Source organism: Typha latifolia, chromosome 10 (genome assembly GCF_019914945.1).
Source record: "Typha latifolia isolate L0001 chromosome 10, TyphaL0001v2, whole genome shotgun sequence".
NCBI classification, from domain to species: Eukaryota; Viridiplantae; Streptophyta; class Magnoliopsida; order Poales; family Typhaceae; genus Typha; species Typha latifolia.
Genome location: NC_133095.1, coordinates 3705129 through 3729180, shown reverse-complemented (window position 1 = coordinate 3729180; position 24052 = coordinate 3705129). Strand labels below are relative to the sequence as shown.

Below are 24052 nucleotides of genomic sequence, written 5' to 3'. Positions count from 1 at the left end.
AGGAGGTGGACAAAGTGCTAGCAATACCCAATTAACATCTAATTCAGGCTAGGTTGGTTGGTGGACCCAAATTAAGTGGTGATGGCTGCTGCATGATAGAGATTCTAGCTAGTCCGAGAAAGACAAAGAGAAAGACACCCAGATGTTTCCTCCATCCTCTCACTTTAATAACTTTCCTCAGCACTACTAATGAAGACTCTTATGGTCGATCGCTTCTTTCTTAAGCCTTAACCCCTCCACAACCCTTGCCCTAATTAACCAAGAAGCTAGCCATCAGCCCAAGAGATCAACACCATGGGAAGAGCTCCTTGCTGTGACAAAGCCAACGTGAAGAAAGGGCCATGGTCGCCGGAGGAGGACGCCAAGCTCAAATCCTACATCGAGGAGCACGGTACCGGCGGCAACTGGATCGCCCTTCCTCAAAAGATAGGTATACGTGTACATATAGATGATATTTACTACTACAACTACTGCTACTATATATTTCATGCATGTTGTTATATATGTTTATGTGTCTATCTATGATCAACATGAGGTGAGGTGTTCTGTGATCGATGGTTTACATGGATTTTTAATCTTTTTTTTTTTCTTTTTAGGGCTCAAGCGTTGCGGCAAGAGCTGCCGCCTCCGGTGGCTGAACTACCTCCGGCCGAACTTGAAGCATGGAGGATTTTCCGAAGAAGAAGATAGGGTCATATGTGGACTCTACATCAGCATAGGGAGCAGGTAGGTTTTAGGTTAAATTGTCTCCCTTTAAAGATTCATGGATTTGAAGAAAAGCACGAATAAGGGAACACAATTATGTATACAATATATACATATATAAATTCATTCTAGTCTTGCAACCAAACATAAATGGCTGAAGGAAGGTTTATGTTCTTTATGTATGGTGTGTAGGTGGTCTATAATCGCGGCTCAATTGCCCGGTAGGACGGACAACGACATCAAGAATTACTGGAACACAAGACTAAAGAAGAAGCTCCTAGGCAAGCAGGCACGCCGCGTCGGTGGAACGAAGCACGAAGCGAAGAGAGAGGAGAACAACGGAAGCATGGGCATGGCTAATGATGAGAGCACACAGTGGCCCGAACCGCCCTTGCCGGCGAACGCTGCTACCGACATCGCCCGTGTAAACATCGGTGACGACCATGCGTATATCAGAAGACTGCTTCTAAAGCTTGGAGGAATTGGAGGAAGTAGCAGTAGTCATCATCAGAATCCTATAGTAGCTCACTCATTGATGCACCAATCACCGGTGCAAGTAGTTTACGATGAATCTTCTAGCTTCATCGCGCCGTATGTTGAAGGTCTGCCAAGTACTAATAATGGTTTTCGGACGGAGCTCGATGAGATGTTCCAATTCAATCAGGTTAAGTTAGAAGGATTGGATTGCTTCTATGGAGAAAGTGGAATATTGGGTGTGGAAAGCAATGGGACTACTAGTACTTCAGAGAGCATGAATTGGAGTGATCAGGTGAGTCCTTTGATGTACCCCAATGTGATTCAAAGCTTTCAAGGGATGCAACAGTGTCTTTTGGAAGAACCAGTGCACCTAGACATGCAGTGACTGACCCATATGTACATGAGTTTGGTGTAAATCTGTGGCATTGATGGAGGAGGAGGCCAGGTGGTGGTGTTGAATTCCTTGGATGCATGAACTCTCAAGTCTTTGGATACTGTTTCCTCTTTTTTTTTCTTTGGCTTCTACTGCTATGTTTATATTGTTGTTGTTGTGTGTGGATTAATTGGTTGGTCTGTTTGATGTTTCTTCATCCTACAACCCTAGGTTACATATTTTATAGACATTGTTCTCTGACTTCAAGGTACTGCATTTAGTCTCATGGCTTCTTTTGATTTGGTCACTTAGCAAGGACTGACTTGTTATACTTGTTGGGCTTCTTCTTTTTTTATTTTTATTTTTTAAATCCATGTGATGATGGGATTGGGATCAGTTGTCTTTGGAATATATGCTCCACAAACTCACATATCCACATGCAAGATATATAGGCAGCTTATATTATATACATATATATGTGGGAAGATATAACTCCTAAGTTCATTGTCTCTAGAATATATGTCTCACTGGAAGAGTCAATCTCCATTTATATATGTCATTGAATGCAATAAACCAATTAACTAGTTCATGTTAGCAGCTGATTGTTTTCTTCAATCTATGCATGGATTTCTTGGAAACCTAGGTAAATTATGCTGCAATTGGGTAGTTTATGGCTCAAATTTGGGAGGTAATGGTAAAAGGAAATTTTGATGGAAGTTCTTCTTTCAAGAAGAATAGTTACTCATCTTGCTACATAGAATGTGTATCCATTTGAGTTTGATGAGTCTGCCATACTATGCAAACAGGATAAAAGCTTACAAATTTAGCAACATTGTTTGAGTACAGAGGAGAATGTTCAAGAAGTTATCTTGTTTTACAAGTTTATTAAGTGTAAGTATTTTGTCAAAGCTAGTTTTACCATGGATTTACTATCACTTAGCATAAGTCTATCAGATTAGTAGAGAATGCAGCATGATATATACATCTCCATGAATATTGATCGATACAAACATTTTAATGCAATAGATAATTGATTAGTATTTTTTTTGAAGATAAGTGAAAATTTAATAGTGCCCCACTAACTAGCAATACATCTGGGATATTTAAACTTAAAACTCTTATACAACATAAGCTCCTTTAATCAACTGAGCGCTGTCTCATTGGCTAAACTTAATTGACAGAGATAAATTATAATAATTCGTAGACCATTATTTCAAACAAACATATCCAGTTTTTTCTCTTCTTTCCAGCTATCTAGGTCTTCTCTATATAATTGATTAGCTGAGAAATGATCGATTAAACTTTTATTTTATACCTACTTCCTTGTTAAACTATCATGCATGTATTGTAGCCTCATTTGATACAGCTCAACTTTGCTCATGCGTATGAATTTGTGGAGTCTTAAATTATTCAAAGTTTTAGTACTGTGTAGCATAATATAATGTTTCATGAAAAATGGGTTAGATGATAAATATTTATATAATGGACTAACCAGAGTTTGGTGCTTATTTTAATTAATCACACATGGTAGCATAAAAAGTTACCAATATAGTAGCTTATCCTACTTCAGCTAGTCTTTTCTTTAAACCAGACATCTACTACATGAAGAAGCAATAAGGAAAATGCACTCCCTTTTGAAATTAATATGATAGCAAATGAACTTTCATTGGTTTGTAATGAGTCATATCATAAGTTTCTCATCAAAAATTCTAATATTTAATCAGTTTGTAAACCCAAAAAAAAAAAAGCAATTGGATTAATTAAATCAATATATAAGTAGTGGTACGTCTAATTTTAGAGAGTGTATCAAAAGTATTCTACATTTTATTTTTATTATTATTCGCACCTTACAATACGGAGATTTATTATTCGATTCTTGAATCTTGCATTTAGAGAATATTTAATTTTAAAAATGGAGAACTAAAGCACCCCTAATTTGATTTTAAAATCTAGTTCTCCGTTTTTTTTTACTCTAATCTAAACATTTTATTTAAGAGTATTAAGATCATTCATCTATATAATAATAACATAGTATTTTTGAGATATTTTAGGCAAAATGGAGGGGTCAAATTTTAATATAAAATTTCCCATAATTTTAACATGAGAAGAATTAAGTCTTTCTCATTTAAGCAAGGACTATTTATCTCTATTTAATCAAGCTGAGTCCTATGTATGTTATTTTTTTTATCATTCGAGTCCTATGTATGTTAGTGGACTATGAGATTGGTGTTGTACTTTCTTTCAAGTATGTTGTTATTTTCTTTTTGATAATAATCCAAGATTTAATATATTATGGGCAGTGAACTTAACCAAAAAAGAAGTAAATTGCATGCTTAATTAAACACCCTTTTTCGCATTACACTAATTAATTGTTCTCTGCCAATTAATTTAAACAATTAACTATGATAAACTACACCAATAATTCTTAAAACCCCAAGATTATGCCTGTAAAGTTGATAAGAATATCCCTAAGCAAGTAAGGTCTTAGAGAAAGATCCCTTTGCAAAATGTCAAACTCTCACTACTTGATGGCACATGCAGTCAACCCCACAAGATTAAAGAAATTAACACACCAACCCAAGACAAAAGCTAAGAATCCAACCTCTAAATCTTACATTATTCTTGTAATCTTAGTAGACCCAATAGTTTATTCATGACAATGACAGTCACTAAGGAATAATAATTTATGATTTGCATGCTTAACTTTGTCTCAGCAAACACACACATACACACTTCCAACCAAGCTGCAGCCTCTCCTTCCATGCAATATATATCACTAGGATTATATATAAACTATTAGCAATCGAGGGAAAGCAACCTGATGGCTTGTTAATTATTCGAGTACAACAGGAAGATGTTGATTTGGGTCTGATTTAATTGGTTAAAAGCAGCATTAAAGGAAGTATTAAAGGAATAAAGAGATCTGGTTAGTAGAATATCTTTATTCGATAAGTCTCTCTAATTGGATTTATTCAGATGGATTGGTCCGGTTCTTATCCACTTCTTTTCCTTTGCTTGCAAATGAATCAATCGAGTTGAGACAAGTAAAGAGAGGGAAGATATTATTATAATGAAGAGAAGAGAGAGAGAGAGAGAGAGAGAGAGAGAGAGAGAGAGAGAGAGAGAGAGAGAGAGAGAGAGAGGAGAAAAGTAAAAGTTTAAGAACTAAGATGATCTTGATTACGTAAAAGTCGACATGATTTAATTATCACAATCGCCACGAGTTCCGTAAGGATTTTGTATTCCAATTCAAGTTTCAAAAAGAAAATAAAAAGAAGAGTGGGTGAAGTGAAGTTTTTTTTTCCTGGGTATACTCTTTTTAAAAAAAAGAAAAGAAGAAGAAATATATATATTAATTCATTTAAAATTAAAGTTAGATAAAAATCAGGCTAACATAATGGCTCAGATAACTCTACTCTTTGAACTATACTTATGTATACCCATCTTAAGTTATTACTAGTGAATTTAAAAATAACAAAAGTATTCTTATTGTAATTTGTATACATTCCTATCTTTTGAGGGTATGAAATTTAAAAGGGTATACAACATAGATAATACCTTGTAGTGTTACATATATATATATATATAATATTTAAAAAAAATCCTATCCTTTAGAATATAGTCTTATGAGTTGGATGTATAAAAGAATCCTATTTAAATATATAGCCCACAAAGCCAATTCATCACCCCCATAATTGCTCGAAATTAACACAAAAAAAAGGGCCAGAAAATGCTCTAAATAACTCTAGGTTCTCACGGAGGAGAAGAAATTATATTCAAAATCGAAGAATCTAATGTCACAAGTTGGAAAACAAGCAGTGAAACAGATTAATAGTAAAGACAAGCCAGATCATGCAGCAGAATATTTTCAAGCAACCCTTGTCACCATTCAGGTGTGTGAACATATCCATCCAATCAATTAAATTCCTAGGTTAGAAAAAATAACTGAGTTTAAGAAAGAGTTTCAGTCCAACCATGACTCAAGTTCTCAGTGGAAAAAAAAAACAAAAGAAACATAAATATATAAGACTATTTCCAAGGGTAAGTTATCGGAATACGGTTGAAGCTTAGAGTTCAGAACTATCAGCTACTGCAACAAGAAGATCCGAATGTGAAATGTACATGTCGCCTTCCGGTTCAAAGGATCTCGTTAGAAGCACCTACAAATAATGGAAAAGTTTTAGTCAAAGAAATACTAGAGTGTACCATACAAACATACCATCAACAAAAACGAAGTTTAAATAGTTGACCAAAGAAATTAAAATTCTTCAGCACAATATTATAGAGGGCATCTCAAAACTCCCCTCGACATGGGGATCTAGGAGTAGATGCTTCCATGAATTGAACCCCTGGCCAAGTGGACGCAAGGACAAGTCATACTATCATACCAAGTGTTTCTCAGTTCAACACAATATTGTACCAAGTCTAAACCATCAGAGACCACATAGATATAAACTAATATGATGACAAAGCACATACTGATACGAAATCAATGTTGCAACCTCGCACGCTTATTCGCATGAACATCATCATAAGATGGTAAGGTTATTCCAAGCGAAAGATATCAGCAGTAAATTCTAGTACAATTAGCTTACGAGAAATAGAGAACTCAACTGATTTGACTAACTAGTACAACCTGAGCAGGATTGTAAGCAAGCCATAAAATAAATTTTAGATGAGTCGGCGGTTGTCTGAAAGGTTAAAGAGTCATCAACATTGTCATACCATCATTAAACAAAACAGTTGCTTACCAAGTGAAAGATAAAAAGTCTTAACCAGACACCCAAGTACTAAAATAAGAATGCTAGTAATAATGACCCAATATAGTATATCATTTGAATAGACAACTGACGCTAGTACTCTCGTTATAAATAATCAATGCATAGAGAATTTTCTAATCAACTTGAGTAAAAGTGTAAAACAAAGAAAGTTGACAATTAACAAGCAAGAACATACAGAAGTTCCTAGCAGCATGAAGTTAACTAGTTTAAAGAATATGGAACCAGGCTGGAAACAAAAAAAGATTCATTCCTATTATAATGGCCAAAAATGAGAGACCGTAGTAGTTAAGCTGCAATATCAATCTAAATAAACTAGCCCTGGAACTGACATTAATTCAAAAAAATTAATAAATGGATTTCATCATTCATGATGGCCAAGGATTCTCCAAATGAAATATCCAACATTTTTGAAGAACAAAATACAAAAGGAAAAACTATACCAGTGTAGGAAAAAGAAAATGTCAGGAGGAATTGAAGGTAAAACTTTTAATCAACTGGATCACTATATGGCATTATACATTTAAGTGCCAAGGCCTATATGCAAAGTTAAGCAACAATGGGAAAACAGATCTTTCAAGGAAATACTCCAGACAAGAAGGAAACATTAGATAAAATAAGAGAACATCAGTTTTGTTAAAAGAAAAAAAAATTGAAAGCCTGCCCTTTTGCAGACATACTACTAGTAGTTATCATAAATTCATAATACAACAGGGTTCAGATAATACAGTAAATATAGTTCCGCCATCAACAATTGGTAACAATATAATTAATATTTGTTTCTCCTTCACAGCTGAGGTAGGACATTAACAAATAACATTTGGCTGTGATCAGCTTGGATCTTCAATTGCATACATCATATATCATTTCAAACTTAGAAGATGTATTACCGTCAGAACATCCAAAAAATTTCAGGATGACTACATCATATGTTTCACTCAACAAGTGCCGGAGCCCTATGCCAAGGATGCTTAACTAAATTAGCCAACAATAGTTTCCCACTATCATAGCACATATTTCCAACTTTTAATAATCATCGTATAGCAAACTCTTCTATAGTTAAAATTCGATGACAAACCTAATTCTCATCATTGCCATAAATGTCACATTTATTCCTTCCTACTAAATATACCCTTATTGTTAAACTGTCTTCAGTCTCTGACAATCAAAAAATTTACCCCACTTTGTTAGTGGTGGAAGTTTAACTTGACACAGTTAAGCACTGATAATAACTCAGTTCCGTTCCGTAAGGAAATCTTATTACTTAGACAACCCCACAATCAAATTTCATTCTGCATGAGGCGCAACCTCCCCCGATACAATTCAAATCCTCAAGTTGCATGTATTCACCATAAAACTTGACTTCCAACATTCTTTAACAACCATTATCTTTATGTACAGTTTACTAATCAAAGAACAAAGGAATTAACTGACAATCGGACATCGCGACTTAATTTTGGCACAGTTAGTGACGCATTTAGTCAAATTTCAGAAAATTGGGTAACTAAGTTTTTTTCGTCTGGCAGAACATCCTGCTGTACTAAAGCTTGAAAAAGGTCGTCTTGCAAGGAATTCACGAGCATGAAAGTTGCAATAACTCTTATAGATAATGATTAATAATGAATTAATATCTTAAAAGGATGAGAAGCCAAATGAATATTGATTAGAAGACATGAGCAAAGAATTAGAGATGGGCCATTCTAACGAAGAAATAGAGAAGAAAAAATGATAGACCAATAAGGCCCTTGAGAAGAAGCAAACTAAAAAGTGTTATAGACTAGATCTTGAACAATCTGGATGGTAAGAAAATTATGATATTTTGATGGGAAGAGAACCATGAGAATGATCAATACTATGAGAATATAAAAGATCAAAGTGCTCAAACAGATCTTATGCAATCAACCTAAATATTCCACTGAGCCAGCATACTATTGATATTACCCTATACAAGGTATTTGTGATGAATATGCACCACTTTATAAACTAAGATAAAAATATGAAAATTACATCGTATATATTCTTCTATGCACAAAGCAGCATCTTTTGCAAATTAATAAAAGTAACTCGATATAACGACTGGAATATCCAACGTTAAAAGTGATAAGATATTAAAGAACATAATTACATTGATAAGTTAAGTCTAATTATAAGGAAGAATTTAGATGCATAAAGCTAAAAACTAAAATATGTGCTCTATTGAACTAGACTTTGTAATCCTCGGGGAGGGGCTAAATCCAAATTCAAATGGTTTTAGATCAACCAATGCAGTGTGCAAGGGAGAGGACAATATATGCAGACTTAACCCCATTGCCTGAACATGAGGATAGCCTTAAACCTTAAGCCAAATGAGACCCTTATAAAAATTGTACAAGTTACTAACTGATAAATGCAGATCATCTAACAGGGGTTAAAGTAGACATTGACAAATACCAATATCTATGTTTTATTGTTTTTTTTTTCATTTAGATGTAACAAGTAACAAGCCAAAGCAATGTAGAAATAGCTCTTCATAACCTGGAAGCCAGGGAAAAGCACCGAGTACCAATGACTGTTAAGATCTTTATGATAAACATAACAGCAAACTATATTTCTCTTTTTTTAGGTATCAAACACGCAAGACATAACTAAAATAAGAAAATGCCTTATCAAATATACACAAAGTTGTCAGTATGTTTAATGTGCCAGTAGAAGGTTTCAACTAACATACAACAAGATCTTCCAGACACAACCATGCAATCCTGGCTGTAAGAAAGAATATCACAATAACAGCAGCGCGTACTGCATATGCTGGAATATGAGTAGTCTACCAAAAGACAGGTTCAGTTACTCGGAAATGGAATTTCAATCATCAAACAGTACATAATCTCCAGATGTCAGCTGCACTGAAACTGATTAACGGTAAAACAGAATAATAACTAAGAAATAACACTGGTAATAGATTTAGAAAGAAATAAGGGAAAAGGGAAAAGGGAAAAGCGGAAATCTCGATATAATAAACAAAGTAAGGTGATGGTACGTACCAATCAATAAATCATTGAGTATTTAGATATGGCAGACTATTGTTTGTTTCTGGCTGCACATCTACATCGAGGTCTGGTTGCACGTCAAGGTCAGATTGTTTATTGCCTGTTTCCAGCTGCACATCAGTGTGTGTTTCTGACTGCACCACAATGGTAGATGTATCTGACTGCACCACAACGGTAGATTGATTATTTCTTGCATCTGCTTGCACCACAACGGTAGATTGATTATTCACTGTATCTGATTGTACCATAATGGTAGATTGATTATTCACTGCATCATTCATGTAGCCCCCATAGGCTCCATTTGAGTAACCTGGAAGCATAGGAACATTGATAGAGGGCACCGGACTATGCCTCCCTATCATTGCTTGTCCAGACCAAGGGCTCCCTGTGGTTGGTCCAAGTCCAGAGTAGCACATTGCATCATAGTCATTAATGGCAAACCCTGCCCCATAACCACCTCCTGGATATGTATATGGATGATAAGGTGCTGATGCAAAACCATAAAATGTATCATATCTTGGACCATAAGTTGGATAGTTACCAAAAGCAGGAACACTTCCACCAAATGTATTGAAAACATAACCACTGCCATTATAAAAGTCATTATTGCTATGGTTTCTATTATCCTTTGGCACTGCTTTTTTGACCTCTACCCTTTTATCATTCAAATAATGGAAACTGTTCTTCAACACTTCTTCAACAGATGTCTCTAAGTCGAAGGTAATAAACCCAAAGCCTCTTGGTCGCCGCGTACTATTATCATACATAACAACTGCATCAGTTATCGAACCAAAGGTCTCAAAGTACTTTTTAAAAGCATCATCTGTAATACTCTCAGGTAAGCCACCAACAAAAATCTTCTTTAAGTGACTACCATTATTGTCATTAGCAGTGTTCCAACTTTGCACTCCATGTTGATAGGGGCCCTGATTCCCGTATTGCTGTTGGAAGGTGTGGTGACTCCGATTCTGATAATTCTTTTGCACTGCTGGTCGCACTTCCACCTAATAAGCGCAAAAATAAATATAAATTAGCCAAGATTAGATTTGGCAAAAAGAGAACCGGAAAGCAAAGAACAAAACAATCGGATGACTATCAATTTCTTGACTAAACAAATTGCCATGATACGTCTCTTTATCCTTTTTTGGCATAAGTGGTGATAAGTAAATAGCTACAAGAACATTTTAAAATAACGAATACTACTTTCGAAACGAATAAAATTCAAGAAAAGTTCTCTCTTTTACATATAAAGTACAAAAAGAATCAAATTCATGCAACAGCTAATTAAAGATTCCATCTATCAAACAAAAAAGAACCCAAAAAGAAAACTTTTTTTTTTCTCTCAAGTGAAAGAAGAAACACTAACCGTTCTACCACCGATGAGATGGCTCCCCTTCTCCTTCTCGTCCAATGCCCTCGCCGCCGCCTCAGGATCCACAAATTTGACGAACCCAAATCCCCTCCCGCTCCTAGTCTCCCGATCCCTTATCACCAGCGCCTCCTTCACCTCCCCGTACTTCCTGAAGTGCCCCGCCAGTTCCTCCTCGGTCGCGTCCGACGAGATCCCTCCGACGAAGATCTTGCCCTTCTCCGAAGAAGACGAGGAGGACGGTGAAGGAGACGAAGAGGCCTCCATCTCCCCCATAAACCCTAGAAAACCACCAACCGACGGCGAAGAAACCCTAGATACGCAAGCGAGGAGGTGCGCTAGGGTTTTCGGAAAACCCTAGAATAAATTCGGAAGCGGGCGGGACGCGGCGCGAGGAGAAGAGGCAGTGACGAAGAGCGAGGTTTAGCGGTAGTTGGGGTTTTAATTTGAGTACTAAGTTTAAATACTTACATCTCGATAACGTCAATATCTAATCAAACTACTAGAGATAGAGACCAACTCAAAACTCTGGATACATAGATAACGAGATAAATACATTACCGATAAAACTCTACTAGAGATAAATATATTACGGATAATTATAATTAGTTTGGCACAATTGCACGATAACTCTCTAGAATTTTTTTTTCCCAAGGTGCTCTTCCTATCTATTATCATACTTTCATTAAAATAAAATAAAAAAATTTCGGATCAAACTTTTCTTAACTCCATTTGGATAGTTGAGCAAGGATATGGGCCGGATTACGAAGATCCGGCCCAAATAAGGCCCAGACTAAACGGTCCAAAAGTCACATTGTTTTATTTGGGGAAAATTAGAGTAGATTGGAAGAGGAGAGAGATACAAAGACATTATTTACAACTAGGTAAACGTGATCATCGGGCGGGCTGGACTGAGTTCGGGCCAATTAGGCTTAAATATTTGTTCATGGCCCGACCCACCAATCACTCGGGCTGGGCCAGATTCAGGCCGGGCGAAAATATTATAGTCCGCTACTATCCACTAATCCATTAGATATTAGACTTAGGTTGGGTATAATAGTTCTAACATAATGAGTTAAATATAAAAAAAATATTATATTTTTTTAGGGCCGAGTTTAATGGGCTTATATGAAGATATTTTAGTTATCTTTTATGGGAACATACTTATATATTAATATATAATTTATTAAATATTTAATGTGAGACTAAAAAAATTATAGAAATATGTCCGGCATAATAATCATGTCTACAAATAAGGCCATGTCATCTGTATAATCTAGTCCAAGATGCTGATAAGAATGTATGAGTTTTAAGTTCTTTGGTTTTATTTGAGTGTCTCATTTCAGAGGCGATTGTAGTTATTAGATACATACAGTCGAATATATATGTTTATGCATATGAAATCAGTACGATTGGTCCTCATTTGGGTCTGTTTGGGTTATCGACACTATGAAAATAGATCATCCAATAATTAACCCATTAAAGAGACAATAAACTAGTCAAATTTGTCAACAAAAGAACAAAAAGAAGACCAACATCCAATTCAAGATTTTCAAACCCTAAATCTAGGATGAATCGTTCTTGACAGGGAAAGGGTCGTCATCCTTTTTCACATCTAACTCGAATTCTGGGGCAGTTCTTACTGGCGCCTTGTGAATGTTCTATATACTTCCAATATAATGGATCCTAGTTATCCGCTTAACTTAATGATAATAACATTGTAACTTGAAGCAAGAAATTAAAGTAAAAATGTTTAATCTAATCACTATATAGTAAGTTAATATCCTTCACCATTATATTATATATATATATATATAGAGAGAGAGAGAGAGAGAGAGAGAGAGAGAGAGAGAGAGAGAGAGAGAGACATAAATCCTAATAGTATCTGCCTCACCACTTATTTAAGCCCCCCTTACACTCTTCTCTCCTCTTCAATTCCTACAACTCTTCTTCATTCACCCTTCCTTTTCCCTTAGCCCAATCCAAGTTACTAGCCATGCCCAAGAGTCTCATGCTTCTCTTCATTGTCATCCTCCTCTCACTCTCCCTGACCCAAGGTTCAAGTCTTGAACCATGGGAACCAAAGAAGACATCTCTTGAGGTATTCTATAATCTATATCAATGCTCTACTTAATTTCTTACAACTTTGGCATGGTTGATATCAAGGTTTTCTTATTGTAAATTTTTTACAGGGTGTGGAGTTGGAGGTCCCTGAGAAGATAGAAGGATGTGAAGCAGTTGGAGAGGAGGAATGCATGATGAGGAGAACTCTTGATGCCCACACTGACTACATCTACACCCATGAGAAGCACAACTAGTGGGAGGATATAAGTTTTTGTTCTTTAATTAACTTGTGGGTCATGTTGCTAATAAAATGGTGTTTCTTTGTTATGCAACCTATACGCTAATATAAGTCCTATGTACTTGTATGAAGATATATGGTGATATTGTCAAGATTAATACTATCTACTTATATGGAGATATTACTTGTTGGATTTTTGGGTGTTGGTGTCTTTGAGTTAATGAAGAAAAGAGTGATTTATCTCCCTGCATCGAAATCTCTGATGTATGATCTGATATCATTTCTGCATGTTAGATTTTTAGTGTTTTCTAGAAATTGATTGATGCTTTTATGCAGAATTAGCCAGCAGATCTTGACCTATACCTGGGGACTCTGATTAAAAACCAAAAAAGTTTTAATTGCTTTCTCTTTCTTGAAAAGTTTTAGCTAGGTTAGATTACAAATCTTATGTCATAAAATGATGTCTTGACACTACCTCATGCAAACTTTACTGAGTAATTTCTCTAAATAAGAACTATAAAAAAGAAGAAGCAAAGCCATCCTCTTATTGTTTAAAACTTCATGAGAACTAATGATCAAAGAAAAGAAATCAAGAAGCTAGAGGATCTAATCTGAATCCACAAAAATTCTCCACTTCAATTTCTAAACCTTTGGGGGTTCTTGATAATGCCCTGTAGTAAATGTTTCAGAAGTATTAGATGTCATAATTTTGTGTACATACTATTGTTGAACAGCTAATACAACATTCCTTACAGCAAGGGCTGCAACAGGGCTTATGATATTTGGCATTCAAATGTGAAAACAGCGATAGATAAATGCAACAGTTCAGAAGCTTTGCAAACAAATCAAAAGAAGAAATAGACCTTGGATGTCATTCTATCGATATTGGCAAATAAAATTTCCATCTATTTGTTTGTTGGACAACTTATCATTGTGAACAAACGAGTAACCATATCCATCAAGAAGTTACTTCCATAAATTATGTCACAGACATGCATAAGGAAGTAACAAGAAATGTCTCTCTAGAACGGTAAGGCAATTCTACATCTCAGAATCAAGATCCAACACACATTCTGTATTCGACACAAACTATCATTGGTTGCAGTATTACCGAAGAAAAAGTGGCTCCAAGAGAGAGAGGTACTGAAGATGAAAGAAAAATATTTGTCCACACCACACACTTCCACAGAATTTGCGTAGCACCTGCTAACTTGTGCCAGTCTGCCCCTATTTTGCTGCCTCTTCCTGCAGCTTCTTTGTCCAATACTTCTCAAGAGGAGGTCCAAATATCACATTTCCAGAGACCACTCCAATCCTACAATAGTTGCAAATTGTTTAGAGATAAAGCAATTGGTTCATGCATAAGGGAAAGAAATGATGTGTGATACCTGCAACGAAAAGTGCAAATTGATTGAAGTTCTTTGTTCTATGCTTGTTGCACAACATTCTGAGAAGAAAGAGGGATGATGCAACAACAAGGGCAATACTAGTTGGTGTATTAATTTCATGCCCTCTAGGTTTAGAATCTGACCTATAAGCATTGACTTTGATCAGTAAAGACCAAATAGATTAGTTTCAGTGCCCATCATTCCCTCCTAAAACTATGGCTACTATGATGGAAGACTGAAACCAAAATTGGATACTTCTGTTGGTTTCAATTTAGAACAATTCAGATGAACTCAGGTAGAAAAGAAACATCTCAGTTTAGAATATTCATGGTGGTTGCAACATCCAGATATTAAAACATATAGAGGGTAAAAACTTTGCATGAAATAGGACCTCGAACCATAGGATGTGGTGTCATACATTAAAAAAAAATTACACCTAAATCAATTGATATCCAGGGAATGAGATTATTCCAAAGGAAAAAATTTTAGTTAATTAGAAATCTCAACCCTACCTAGTTATAGGAATTGGGATGCCATCCTAAGAAGAAAAATAGAAAAAGATCACGTCTTTCCGTATTCTTCTGGATATCCAACAGCTTAAGTTCCTCTCGGGTTAAGATCAGCTACTAAAAGCATCACAATACCGAGATAGAAAACATTCGTCGCATATATGCAAAGATTTAACTGAAAAATTGCAGCAAAAGATAGCAATAACCAGCTTAGACGATAAAGAAACTGTAAAGAAAATATCATAATAGAAGCTGTGAGAAGAGATATTAGGGTGACGAGGGGAACTCACACGACCGCGCCCATCACCATGGGAAACGACAGCTTTCTCATGGCGACTTCTTCGATCTTCCGACGCCGGTAGGAAGAAATAATGTATATGTCTCGACGAACCAAATCGCGCTGATCCAACGGCTGCGATTTGGTAATTCTATGGCGGGTCGGATTCAGAAGGATATTGAATCCGGACTTAGATACGGACTCGGACGTCCTTATCGGGTACGAGTCATTGTAAGTTTTATCCGAATTTTCGACCAAACTAGCCCTCTTTTAAACTTTATTTGCTGAAATAGATTACACCTCAAATTTAATTATTATAGTTCTAAGTAAAATACTAAACTGTTAAGTGTTTTACTCAGCAAAAAAAAAAAAAAAAAAAGCGTTGATCATATCACCGTTTTTCCAATTAAAATATTAATATGATTAGCCTTTTAATTTAAAGAAAAAATGCTGAATTTTTCAGCATTTCACTAGTAAAAGAGGATACACATAAATATTTGAACAATTAAGTATCTTATATTAAAAATATATAATTATTTAGTATCTTATTAAGACGTTAAATTACTCACTTTCGCATATCATAACTTTCTAATTGGTAATCCATTTTGGACATAATCAGGTAGTCGTTTCTCGTAGCTGACTATGTTTAGAATCACAAAAACAAAAACCATTAAGCTCATTTCTAAAGTAAAATTTGGATAAGTTTTTACTGATAAAACATTTAATTGTTCGGCATTTTCTAAAACGTAAAATATTAAACAATTGAGCATTTTATAAAATAAACTTTTCTATATTTTTATCTAAATGTAAAACAAAACTCTTTGTTTTACTTAGGCTACACAAAAAAAAAATAGGCTCATTTTAGTACTAGATCTAAGGGATAATCTATTTAGATAAATAAAATATAAAAGACAGTTAGTTTGACTTGATTTTGAGGATTTTATAACTCAACTACTCATTTGCCATGAATTTTATATAACATCTTACCATTATTTTGACTAACTAATACTAGCAATGTCATATAATTTATATAACTCTACTAATTATATTACTAGAATATTTATGAAAGAAATTTTGATCTGGACGCTCACCAGCTAAATCCTTTCTAAACCATACTCCATCCCACCATAGAAACAAAATTTGATCCAATCGATTTGCTACTTTGTGTTAAGACAATCATGAACATCCCAATCTTAATTTGCAATCAACTATAACAAATAGTCTAACTTACCTCCTATATATCTGCAACATTATCAATGATTGGATTTTATCAGCTTGAATTATTATATTTAGAACAAACACAATTAATTATTCACACTAACATCAGTGCCGGCCATCGGGATGCTTCAGTGTAACTCAATGATTCAACCATGAAAGAAAGATACTGCCAAATGGTTGCGACAATAACTCGAAGGCCTTATTATGTACAAAATGGTCAGCAGTCCACACAACTCGGACGCAAAGTAAAGGTGCAGACGTGGAGAGCTGAATAGCTTACAGTACATGCTGCACCATATCATTCTGCGTCAAAATCTTCTATGTCAAGCCAATCATTCGATTCCTTAGTTTCTGGACTGGTGAAAAAGCCTTCCTTCGAACCCAGAGAACCTTTGTTTAACTGAACCCAGCCTCTTGGATTACTTGTTTGAGAACTAATTGCATCCGGCCGAGATTTTGAGCTAGTCTGCTTGATCTGATCATCAACATCATCATCATCATAATCCTCCAGATCACTGAAAGATACATCTTCTGGCCCTAGTGGAATAACGGTACGTCTTGTGTTACTAATGTCAGTCGTCTCCTCTTCCGACCAGTCCTCACCATCATCTTCATATCTCTGTATGGATATTTCTGATGACTCAACTGGCAAATCCTTGCTCTCATTACCAGTTGACAGCTCTTCTTCAATTACAGACTTGTCAACAATTTTTATCTCAGTTTGAACTGGATGCTTTTCGGTCTCTATGTCTGCCACAGGATCAGAAGTAAATTCTTGGAATGAGGATGTTATCAACGGGCCAGATTCATTTTGCGTATCTGAAGGCAATATTATTTTTTCTTCAGCAGGGTAGGCAGTAACATCATCTTTCCTAGAGGAGGATTCTATATCAGACTTCTCAGATACTGGCTTGGTCTGATATTGCAAATCTTGCAATAACATTGTTCTGGCTTCAACAATCTGCATGAATAAGAGGATGTGAAAGGATGCTAAATACATCGTAGAGCAATTGTAAATATGTCTAGAAGGTATTTACAACAAACAACTCCAACACGGAAACCAGAAAGAAATAAAAACAGCAACATTAGCTTCATTCTGGAACTTACTCCCAAGTCACAATACCTGTACTTGATTACCCAAACTACAGAGAACAGGATATGTTATACATATCTACAATTTCTTAAACCAAGTCCCGCACCATAGCTTTCATGTGCCAGAGCAGCTAAATTATGGTGTACTAGGATGGGTGCCAGACTTCTAGCTGAACTGGTCAAACTTTATCTTTATTTTCGACTGGAAGCTGAACTTCAGGCCAAGCATGGACTTGCCTGAATCTGGGCTAACTAAAGCAAACCAACCTCACCCAGAGCCTATATTATATTCTTAGTCAGTGCAGGATTAGTAGAGCTTTAGACACTTTTATACTAAAATTGTCCGACAAGCTCAAAAAGGGTTTCAACTGATTAGTAATGTATGATCGCACCCCCAAAAAAAAAAACCAATAAGGCCAAGCTCAGACTGCAAACCTGATGAGTCTGGCTATATATATGGCTGACGTGGACTTACAGGTACCAGTAAAATAGACCATACGTTGAAAAAAAAAAACAGAATAACATGACAAAAAGAATAAACCTAGCAAACAGTCAAACCTAACACCCTCCTAAACTAGTACCCTCTGCAAAAGAAAAGAGAAGGAAACCCACAACTACTCACAAGAAAAGCAATCATATTTTTACAGAAAGGAAAAAAGCTCCAGTAAAATTGCAGCTCACATCACCCAACTATCTTCTGACTCATTTCCCATGATGTATGTTTTATTCTTATGATTGATTCACTTTTTTGCCTTTTTGCAGTGTTTACTTATCGTTAAAGCCTACTAAACAAGTATGAAGTTTGTCATGACCGCTGTCTGACCCTGGAGGAAGTCGAAGCTGAAATTCCAATAAAGTCCAGTATCAGTCTGTGAGGGACTGTTCTTTTGCATTTAGGTCCTATATCAGTTGGTTCAGTCAGTTCTTTCATCATATGGTCCTTAAGTCAGCACATGTAGGTCACATGCTGGCGGTTGGATAGTGGGAAAGTCAAGATTTGGTTAATTCAGGGTCTTTAAGTCAGCACGCTTTCCTCACGTGCTGACAGTTTGATCTGAAATCCAGTCCAATTTCAGTTAGTTGGAGGAGGAATTGGGGATCTGGAGGAGATAAATCAGCTGTAGTCCCCAACTTAGGGAACAAGTTTTAGTATATGCATCAATGGAGTGGCCCTATCCCGAGCTGGGGAAAGAAGTTCATCCAAATTAGTAAGAAATTTAGTATTTTTCTGCTGTTTTCAGGTTCAGATTGCAGGTTTGCAGTAACTCACCTGGAGTGGTGATCGGAGATCACAAAGTTTACAAGACAAACTAGGGTTAGAAGGAAAAAATTTACAAAACACAACCTTTCAAACTTCCCACTAGTAGTTCTACTACTCGCCTAATTCAAGCTGTTATAATGGTATACAGTGCAGCCAACTACCAAAAAAAAAAGGAACACATGAATTATGATTCTATATTGTATTATTGTTTGTATTAAAATGTGTTAAAATGATTTTGAGAGTTTAAACATGCTGAATTCCATTAAAGATAACTACATGTTGTGAAGGCATAAACAATATTTTTTTGCGCAAACAACATACCCTTTATATAGCTTTTGCAAGCATTTTAAGCCAGACCAGATTACAAATCAAAAGAGTACTAATTCACTATGTACAGCATGTTTTCTTGGCACCAAGATCGCAATATCAAGTAGTCAATATATTGATCATAGTCAAAGGTTTGCTAATTCATCCATATAACTTTAATGAGATGAATAGGAGGAAGGCTATAATTTCTGTTCAATGTAACTGCTGCACAAGGCATCATCATTGTAAAGACTTATAAAAGACTTCTTTGGGTGATAGACGAGAACAAGTAACAAATTAGTGAAGAAAATATGTATCCAGATTATCATAAACGTCCTAATTCCTAAATAACAAGCCTAAAGCCCAATTACTTACATTTCTATATTCATATGTCTACAACCATCGAAAGATAAACTGTGAACTGATGATCTTTTAAACCAAAACATGCCAATCATGATTAGAGAAATAAAAGAGTGATCAAACTTACTTGAGGTGTTGAAAGAATTTCAGCATCATGCTTACTGAGTCTTGAATGCAGCAACACAAAATAGATCTTCCAAAAGCACCCTTCACTCATATGACTTGGGCAAAGTTCAGTTCTCAGAGCCGCCAAACTGGGTGCAAGATGCTCTACAGACATTGCATGCTCTTGTTGAGCATCTGACATTTCAAAATCTAGAAGAAAATGACAATATATATTTATTATTAAACTGGAGCAAATATATGACAAAGTATGCCCATAAATGAGAAATCATTTCTTTCCAATATAAAGAAAATATTAGAACATCGCATGCCCAAGTAGGACCCTCTTTCAGTAAATGTTGCTTAACTTAACTACAATTAGTAATGTAAAAGATATTGTAGATAAAGAAGTTTTCAATCATAAATGACATGTGGTTAGTGGTTAACTGGTTACATCTCTGAGAATCATTGTTAAACCAATATAACTATATAAGTGGCTATGGTTTACCAATACCCTCTTTACTTAGATATAAAGCAAGGTATGCAGCTATTAACGAGGCAAAGGAGAAGAAATCTTTAAGTGCAGTCATACTAAATAAGCAAGAAAATACTTTAACCCTTGTCATGATTTTGAAATAATGTAGTCCGTATGCAAAATGAGATTCAGTGATTAACATACATGGTCAATTTTTTAGCTTATGAGGCCAAACAATTACATTAGAAATACAAAAATAGATGATGTCTCCTCTAAATCTTATCCATTTGCTCAAGGGGATGTATCAAAGCACAATGCATGTGCATTCAGAGTTCGAGTTAGTATGCAACTATGCATGAGTTCAGCAGTTCACACAGCTTCCTTATGTGATTTAAGGAATAGAAAAAACATTGATTTACAAGTAAAACTCAAAGTGCATGTTGAAGAAACCAATACTTACAAAAGGAAGCCTCAAACAAGTATTCAAATGCCACAGCCTAATCATGTTACAATCAGCAACATTATCAGAAAAACTAGCATAGGCAAAGAATGAACTTTTTCCTGGACTTGTAAGAACTCAAACTTTTGACTGGTCAGACATTACAGGCTCACGCTTCACTGTCTAAGGGTAACTATAACAATAACAAAGGGTGAAGCTTACTATTTCTTCCTTTTCCATTTAATCTACTTCTGTTTATCTCCAAAATAGAATGGAAAATCACATAAAGCTACATCATATCACGAGTGCAACTGAAAGGAATCAAGAAATCAACACTAGCAGCTTTTCTTTTAATCTTTTGTGCCCCCATAAATGATCAATTTCTGATGTATCCCTCCTAATAAACACAAATACTCTAAAGAGACTATCTTAATTCCTATTCATAAATGAGGTACGACTGATAGAGAATCAAAGAAGCGTATGAAAAAAAAAGGAATCTCCTAAATTGGATTAGAGGTATAATTCACAGTGTATAAAGAATTAAGGACATATCGAACCCTAAATTGGAAATAGGAGAAGGATAAAAATCCAAACCATTAGAATCCCCATCATCGTGGAACGCCGGAAAATCCAACCAAGTCTCCGAATGCATCGAGATATTCCTCGCAAAAGCCAAAACCTCTTCGGTTATCCCCACAATTCCAACTCCCACATCCTCCTCCTCCTCCTCCTCCTCCTCCTCCTCACCAAATGGCAGAATAGACGACGCGATCTTAGAAATCTCGGACACCGCGTTAGCATTCGACAGCATCGAGATCCCGCTCCTCAGCTTCCCCCCGATCTCCGCGAAATCGCTCCGGATCCCGGCGATCCTCGGCGACTCCGGCGAGGGCTCCGCCGAAGGAGGGGAGGGAGAGGGAGAGGGAGGGGAGAGGAAGGAGGCGAAACCCCATAATTGGCGGGTTAGGGTTTGGGTGAGCTCGGAGATGTCTTCTTTGACTCCGCGGGTTGGGGTTTCGGGTTGCTCTTCTTCCATTCCTCCGTGCTCTTGGGATTGATTTCTTGGATCGGCGTCATCTCCTTCCTCATCGCTGTGGTCGGAGCTCAGAGAGCTCATGAGAGACTTCGCCAGCCATGACATCGTTGTCGTCGAGACGAGTGGGCTTCTGTTTGCCTGTTATTATCATCGATAGCCGGTAAAACGAATAGGATTACTATTTTTTTTTTTTTCATATGGGCCCAATAAAATACAAATCCTCACAGTATATAGACACTTCGGTATCACTGTGTCACCGCAAATAATTGCTTTGAATCAAATGCCATTGAAACATGCTATAAAATGTTGTGCTGTCAAGTTGTTCTTCCAAGCTAATCGTACTGCTTAGTTATCAACCGAATCAAGTCAAACTATCACAAATAATTTATTCACAATATTATTTGGAGTTGAAGTTGAATCCATGACTCAAGTTATATTCGACCAACTAACTCTACCTATGAAATTAAATTGATACTTATTATAAATAAATGATTGGATAATTACAATGACACCCTGGTTTTTATCGAGACACTCAACTTTTTTAGATTATCTCTCCTAAATTTTAAAATTATTTTAATGTCATCTTTCTCTTATTGTACCCTTATATAAATTGAGAGAGTCAGTTGATGTGACAGTTATTTTAAATAAAAATAACATAAATGCTATTGTTGGAGGAAAGATAATTTTATTTTATTTTAATTCAATAATAATAGATGAATATGCCCTGATGTCCGGTGAGTGAGGTACACGGTATGGATCTCCACGATGCTGGGACCTCCCTCCCTCCTCCTCAGTAATGAAGTTTAACTTAATTACTGAGAAGCCTACTTTTTTATCAAGCAATATATATATAAATACATAGTATATATTGGAGCTCAGCTGGAAATAGTTTATATAAAAACATATATATTACAAGTTGCATAACTTATTTTAGATCTCTTGAAATTACCCATTTCATAACTATAGTTTTACTACTGCATGCCCAAAGGAGCCAAGCAAGATATGACAAAGAAAAATGGGGACAACCAAACTTTTAATATATTCTCCAAAGTCGGCATGGTTGCTAGTAGACATGATCAAATGGCCTAGCCCGCCCGTGCCCAGCCCGACCCGACCCGGTTTGGACCGGGCTAAGCCCGGCCCGGACCCGATTTAGGCCCAGCCTGGCCCGAGCCCGAACTACCCATGGGCGGCACGGGCCAGCTCTTTGCCCGCCCGACCTGGCCCGAAAGCCCACCCGTCTGCTACAGTACTTTGCCCTTTTGCTACAGTAATTTACCGCTGCTACAGTAAAAATTTTGGTATTATACCATTTTGCATTATTTTAAGCACACATTTAAAAATTTTTTAATTTATTTTAATTTTTTAAAAATGGAGGAATATAAATATATATTTTTTAAAATAAGCTAATAGTTAAAAAATTCTAAAAATAGCTAAAATATGGGTTGGGCCAAGTGATTGGTGGGTCAGGCCGGCCCGGCCCGACCGGTTAGTCCGATCTCTCATGGGCCAACGGGCGGTAACGGGCTAGACTATTCTAGCCCGGCCCGGCCCGCCCGATGATCATGTCTAGTTGCTGGACTCAGAATCCACGGGAGAAAAAAACAACGTCGAGTTCGCCATTAAATTCGCTTACTCCACGAACCCCATACCGAAGTCGGCATTGCACTCAACCCCAGGGTAATTTAATGCCGACGACGCCGACGGCAAATTTAGCTGCGGCGGCGCACCGGTGAGACGCTGCACGAGACGCCGGAAACCCTGGAGCTCGACTCGGTACACCTTCGGCGGCGGGGGGAGGCGGTCGGAATTCCTCAGCGGCTTTGGCGCAGGTCTCTGCACCGAATGGAGTGCGGCGTGGGGAGTCGTCGGCGACGTTGCTTGCTTCTGCGCAGTATTCGGCGCTTCCATTGCTACTCCTCTTCTCTCTAAGTCTTGGTGGCGAGTAGTATTTAAGATATAAATAGAGATGCAGGAAAGATGCATTATTAATGACAATTGACAAGGAGTCAGGCGTTATTCACGTGGCTGCGACGACCGGAAGGACGTTAGCTGTGGCGGCGGAGGCGGCGGCTACATGACGTGGCTGATGTAGATCGAGGGAGGATGCCCTGATCCCCGAGTTGCAGGAGTGTGCTACAGATGGTAGCTAATCATTGGAAGCCAAGTTTGGCATTAGGAGAATTTAGTCATCATCACATGTACGAAAGACTACTGTTTATGGACTTGATCGATTTGACAAAGTCTAGCTCAATCTAATCCTGTACTACTTTTAAGTCAGATCCGAGCTCAAACGGTCAAAAAAAAAACCTAACAGTTCATGTCTGTGTTTTGTTATAATATCTTATTAGGGCTCTATTATCAATAAGTATATAAATCAAGAGGCCAAATTATCTAATAAAGATTAGAATTTTTTATTGTAGAATTTAATAATAATTGCTTTCTTTTCATGTGTTCACATATTTCGTCTATATATAAATCTTTAGAAATTCAAATTTTCAAAGAATTGTGTGTCTCTATCGTCAGTGGATTGACCAATATAAATTAGATTGGGTCGTG

General features: G+C 36.5%; 3 protein-coding genes and 2 long non-coding RNA genes across 5 annotated transcripts; 2 read left to right on the top strand and 3 right to left on the bottom strand.

Annotated features, from left to right (window-relative positions):
• Positions 1-153: 153 nt before the first annotated feature.
• LOC140796666 (transcription factor MYB106-like) lies at positions 154-1826 on the top strand. Its single transcript, XM_073149740.1, has 3 exons — positions 154-430; positions 597-726; positions 898-1826. The coding sequence occupies exons 1-3, from the start codon at positions 295-297 to the stop codon at positions 1565-1567; spliced, it is 936 nt and encodes a 311-aa protein (XP_073005841.1). The 5' UTR covers positions 154-294; the 3' UTR covers positions 1568-1826.
• Positions 1827-5286: 3460 nt separating this feature from the next.
• LOC140796960 (heterogeneous nuclear ribonucleoprotein 1-like) lies at positions 5287-11183 on the bottom strand. Its single transcript, XM_073150184.1, has 3 exons — positions 10726-11183; positions 9354-10363; positions 5287-5715 (listed from the first exon to the last, which is right to left on the bottom strand). Exons 1-2 carry the CDS (start codon positions 11002-11004, stop codon positions 9365-9367), a joined length of 1278 nt encoding a protein of 425 aa, XP_073006285.1. The 5' UTR covers positions 11005-11183; the 3' UTR covers positions 5287-5715; positions 9354-9364.
• Positions 11184-12661: 1478 nt separating this feature from the next.
• Positions 12662-13223, top strand: LOC140796740 (uncharacterized). The gene is made up of 2 exons (XR_012110519.1): positions 12662-12829; positions 12921-13223. It is a non-coding gene; the product is annotated as an uncharacterized lncRNA (long non-coding RNA).
• A 692-nt stretch (positions 13224-13915) lies between these two features.
• LOC140796927 (uncharacterized) lies at positions 13916-15328 on the bottom strand. Its single transcript, XR_012110558.1, has 2 exons — positions 15218-15328; positions 13916-14345 (listed from the first exon to the last, which is right to left on the bottom strand). It is a non-coding gene; the product is annotated as an uncharacterized lncRNA (long non-coding RNA).
• A 1133-nt stretch (positions 15329-16461) lies between these two features.
• Positions 16462-21698, bottom strand: LOC140796926 (uncharacterized). Its single transcript, XM_073150143.1, has 3 exons — positions 21052-21698; positions 19569-19756; positions 16462-17383 (listed from the first exon to the last, which is right to left on the bottom strand). Exons 1-3 carry the CDS (start codon positions 21596-21598, stop codon positions 16721-16723), a joined length of 1398 nt encoding a protein of 465 aa, XP_073006244.1. The 5' UTR covers positions 21599-21698; the 3' UTR covers positions 16462-16720.
• Between the last annotated feature and the right edge of the window lie 2354 nt (positions 21699-24052).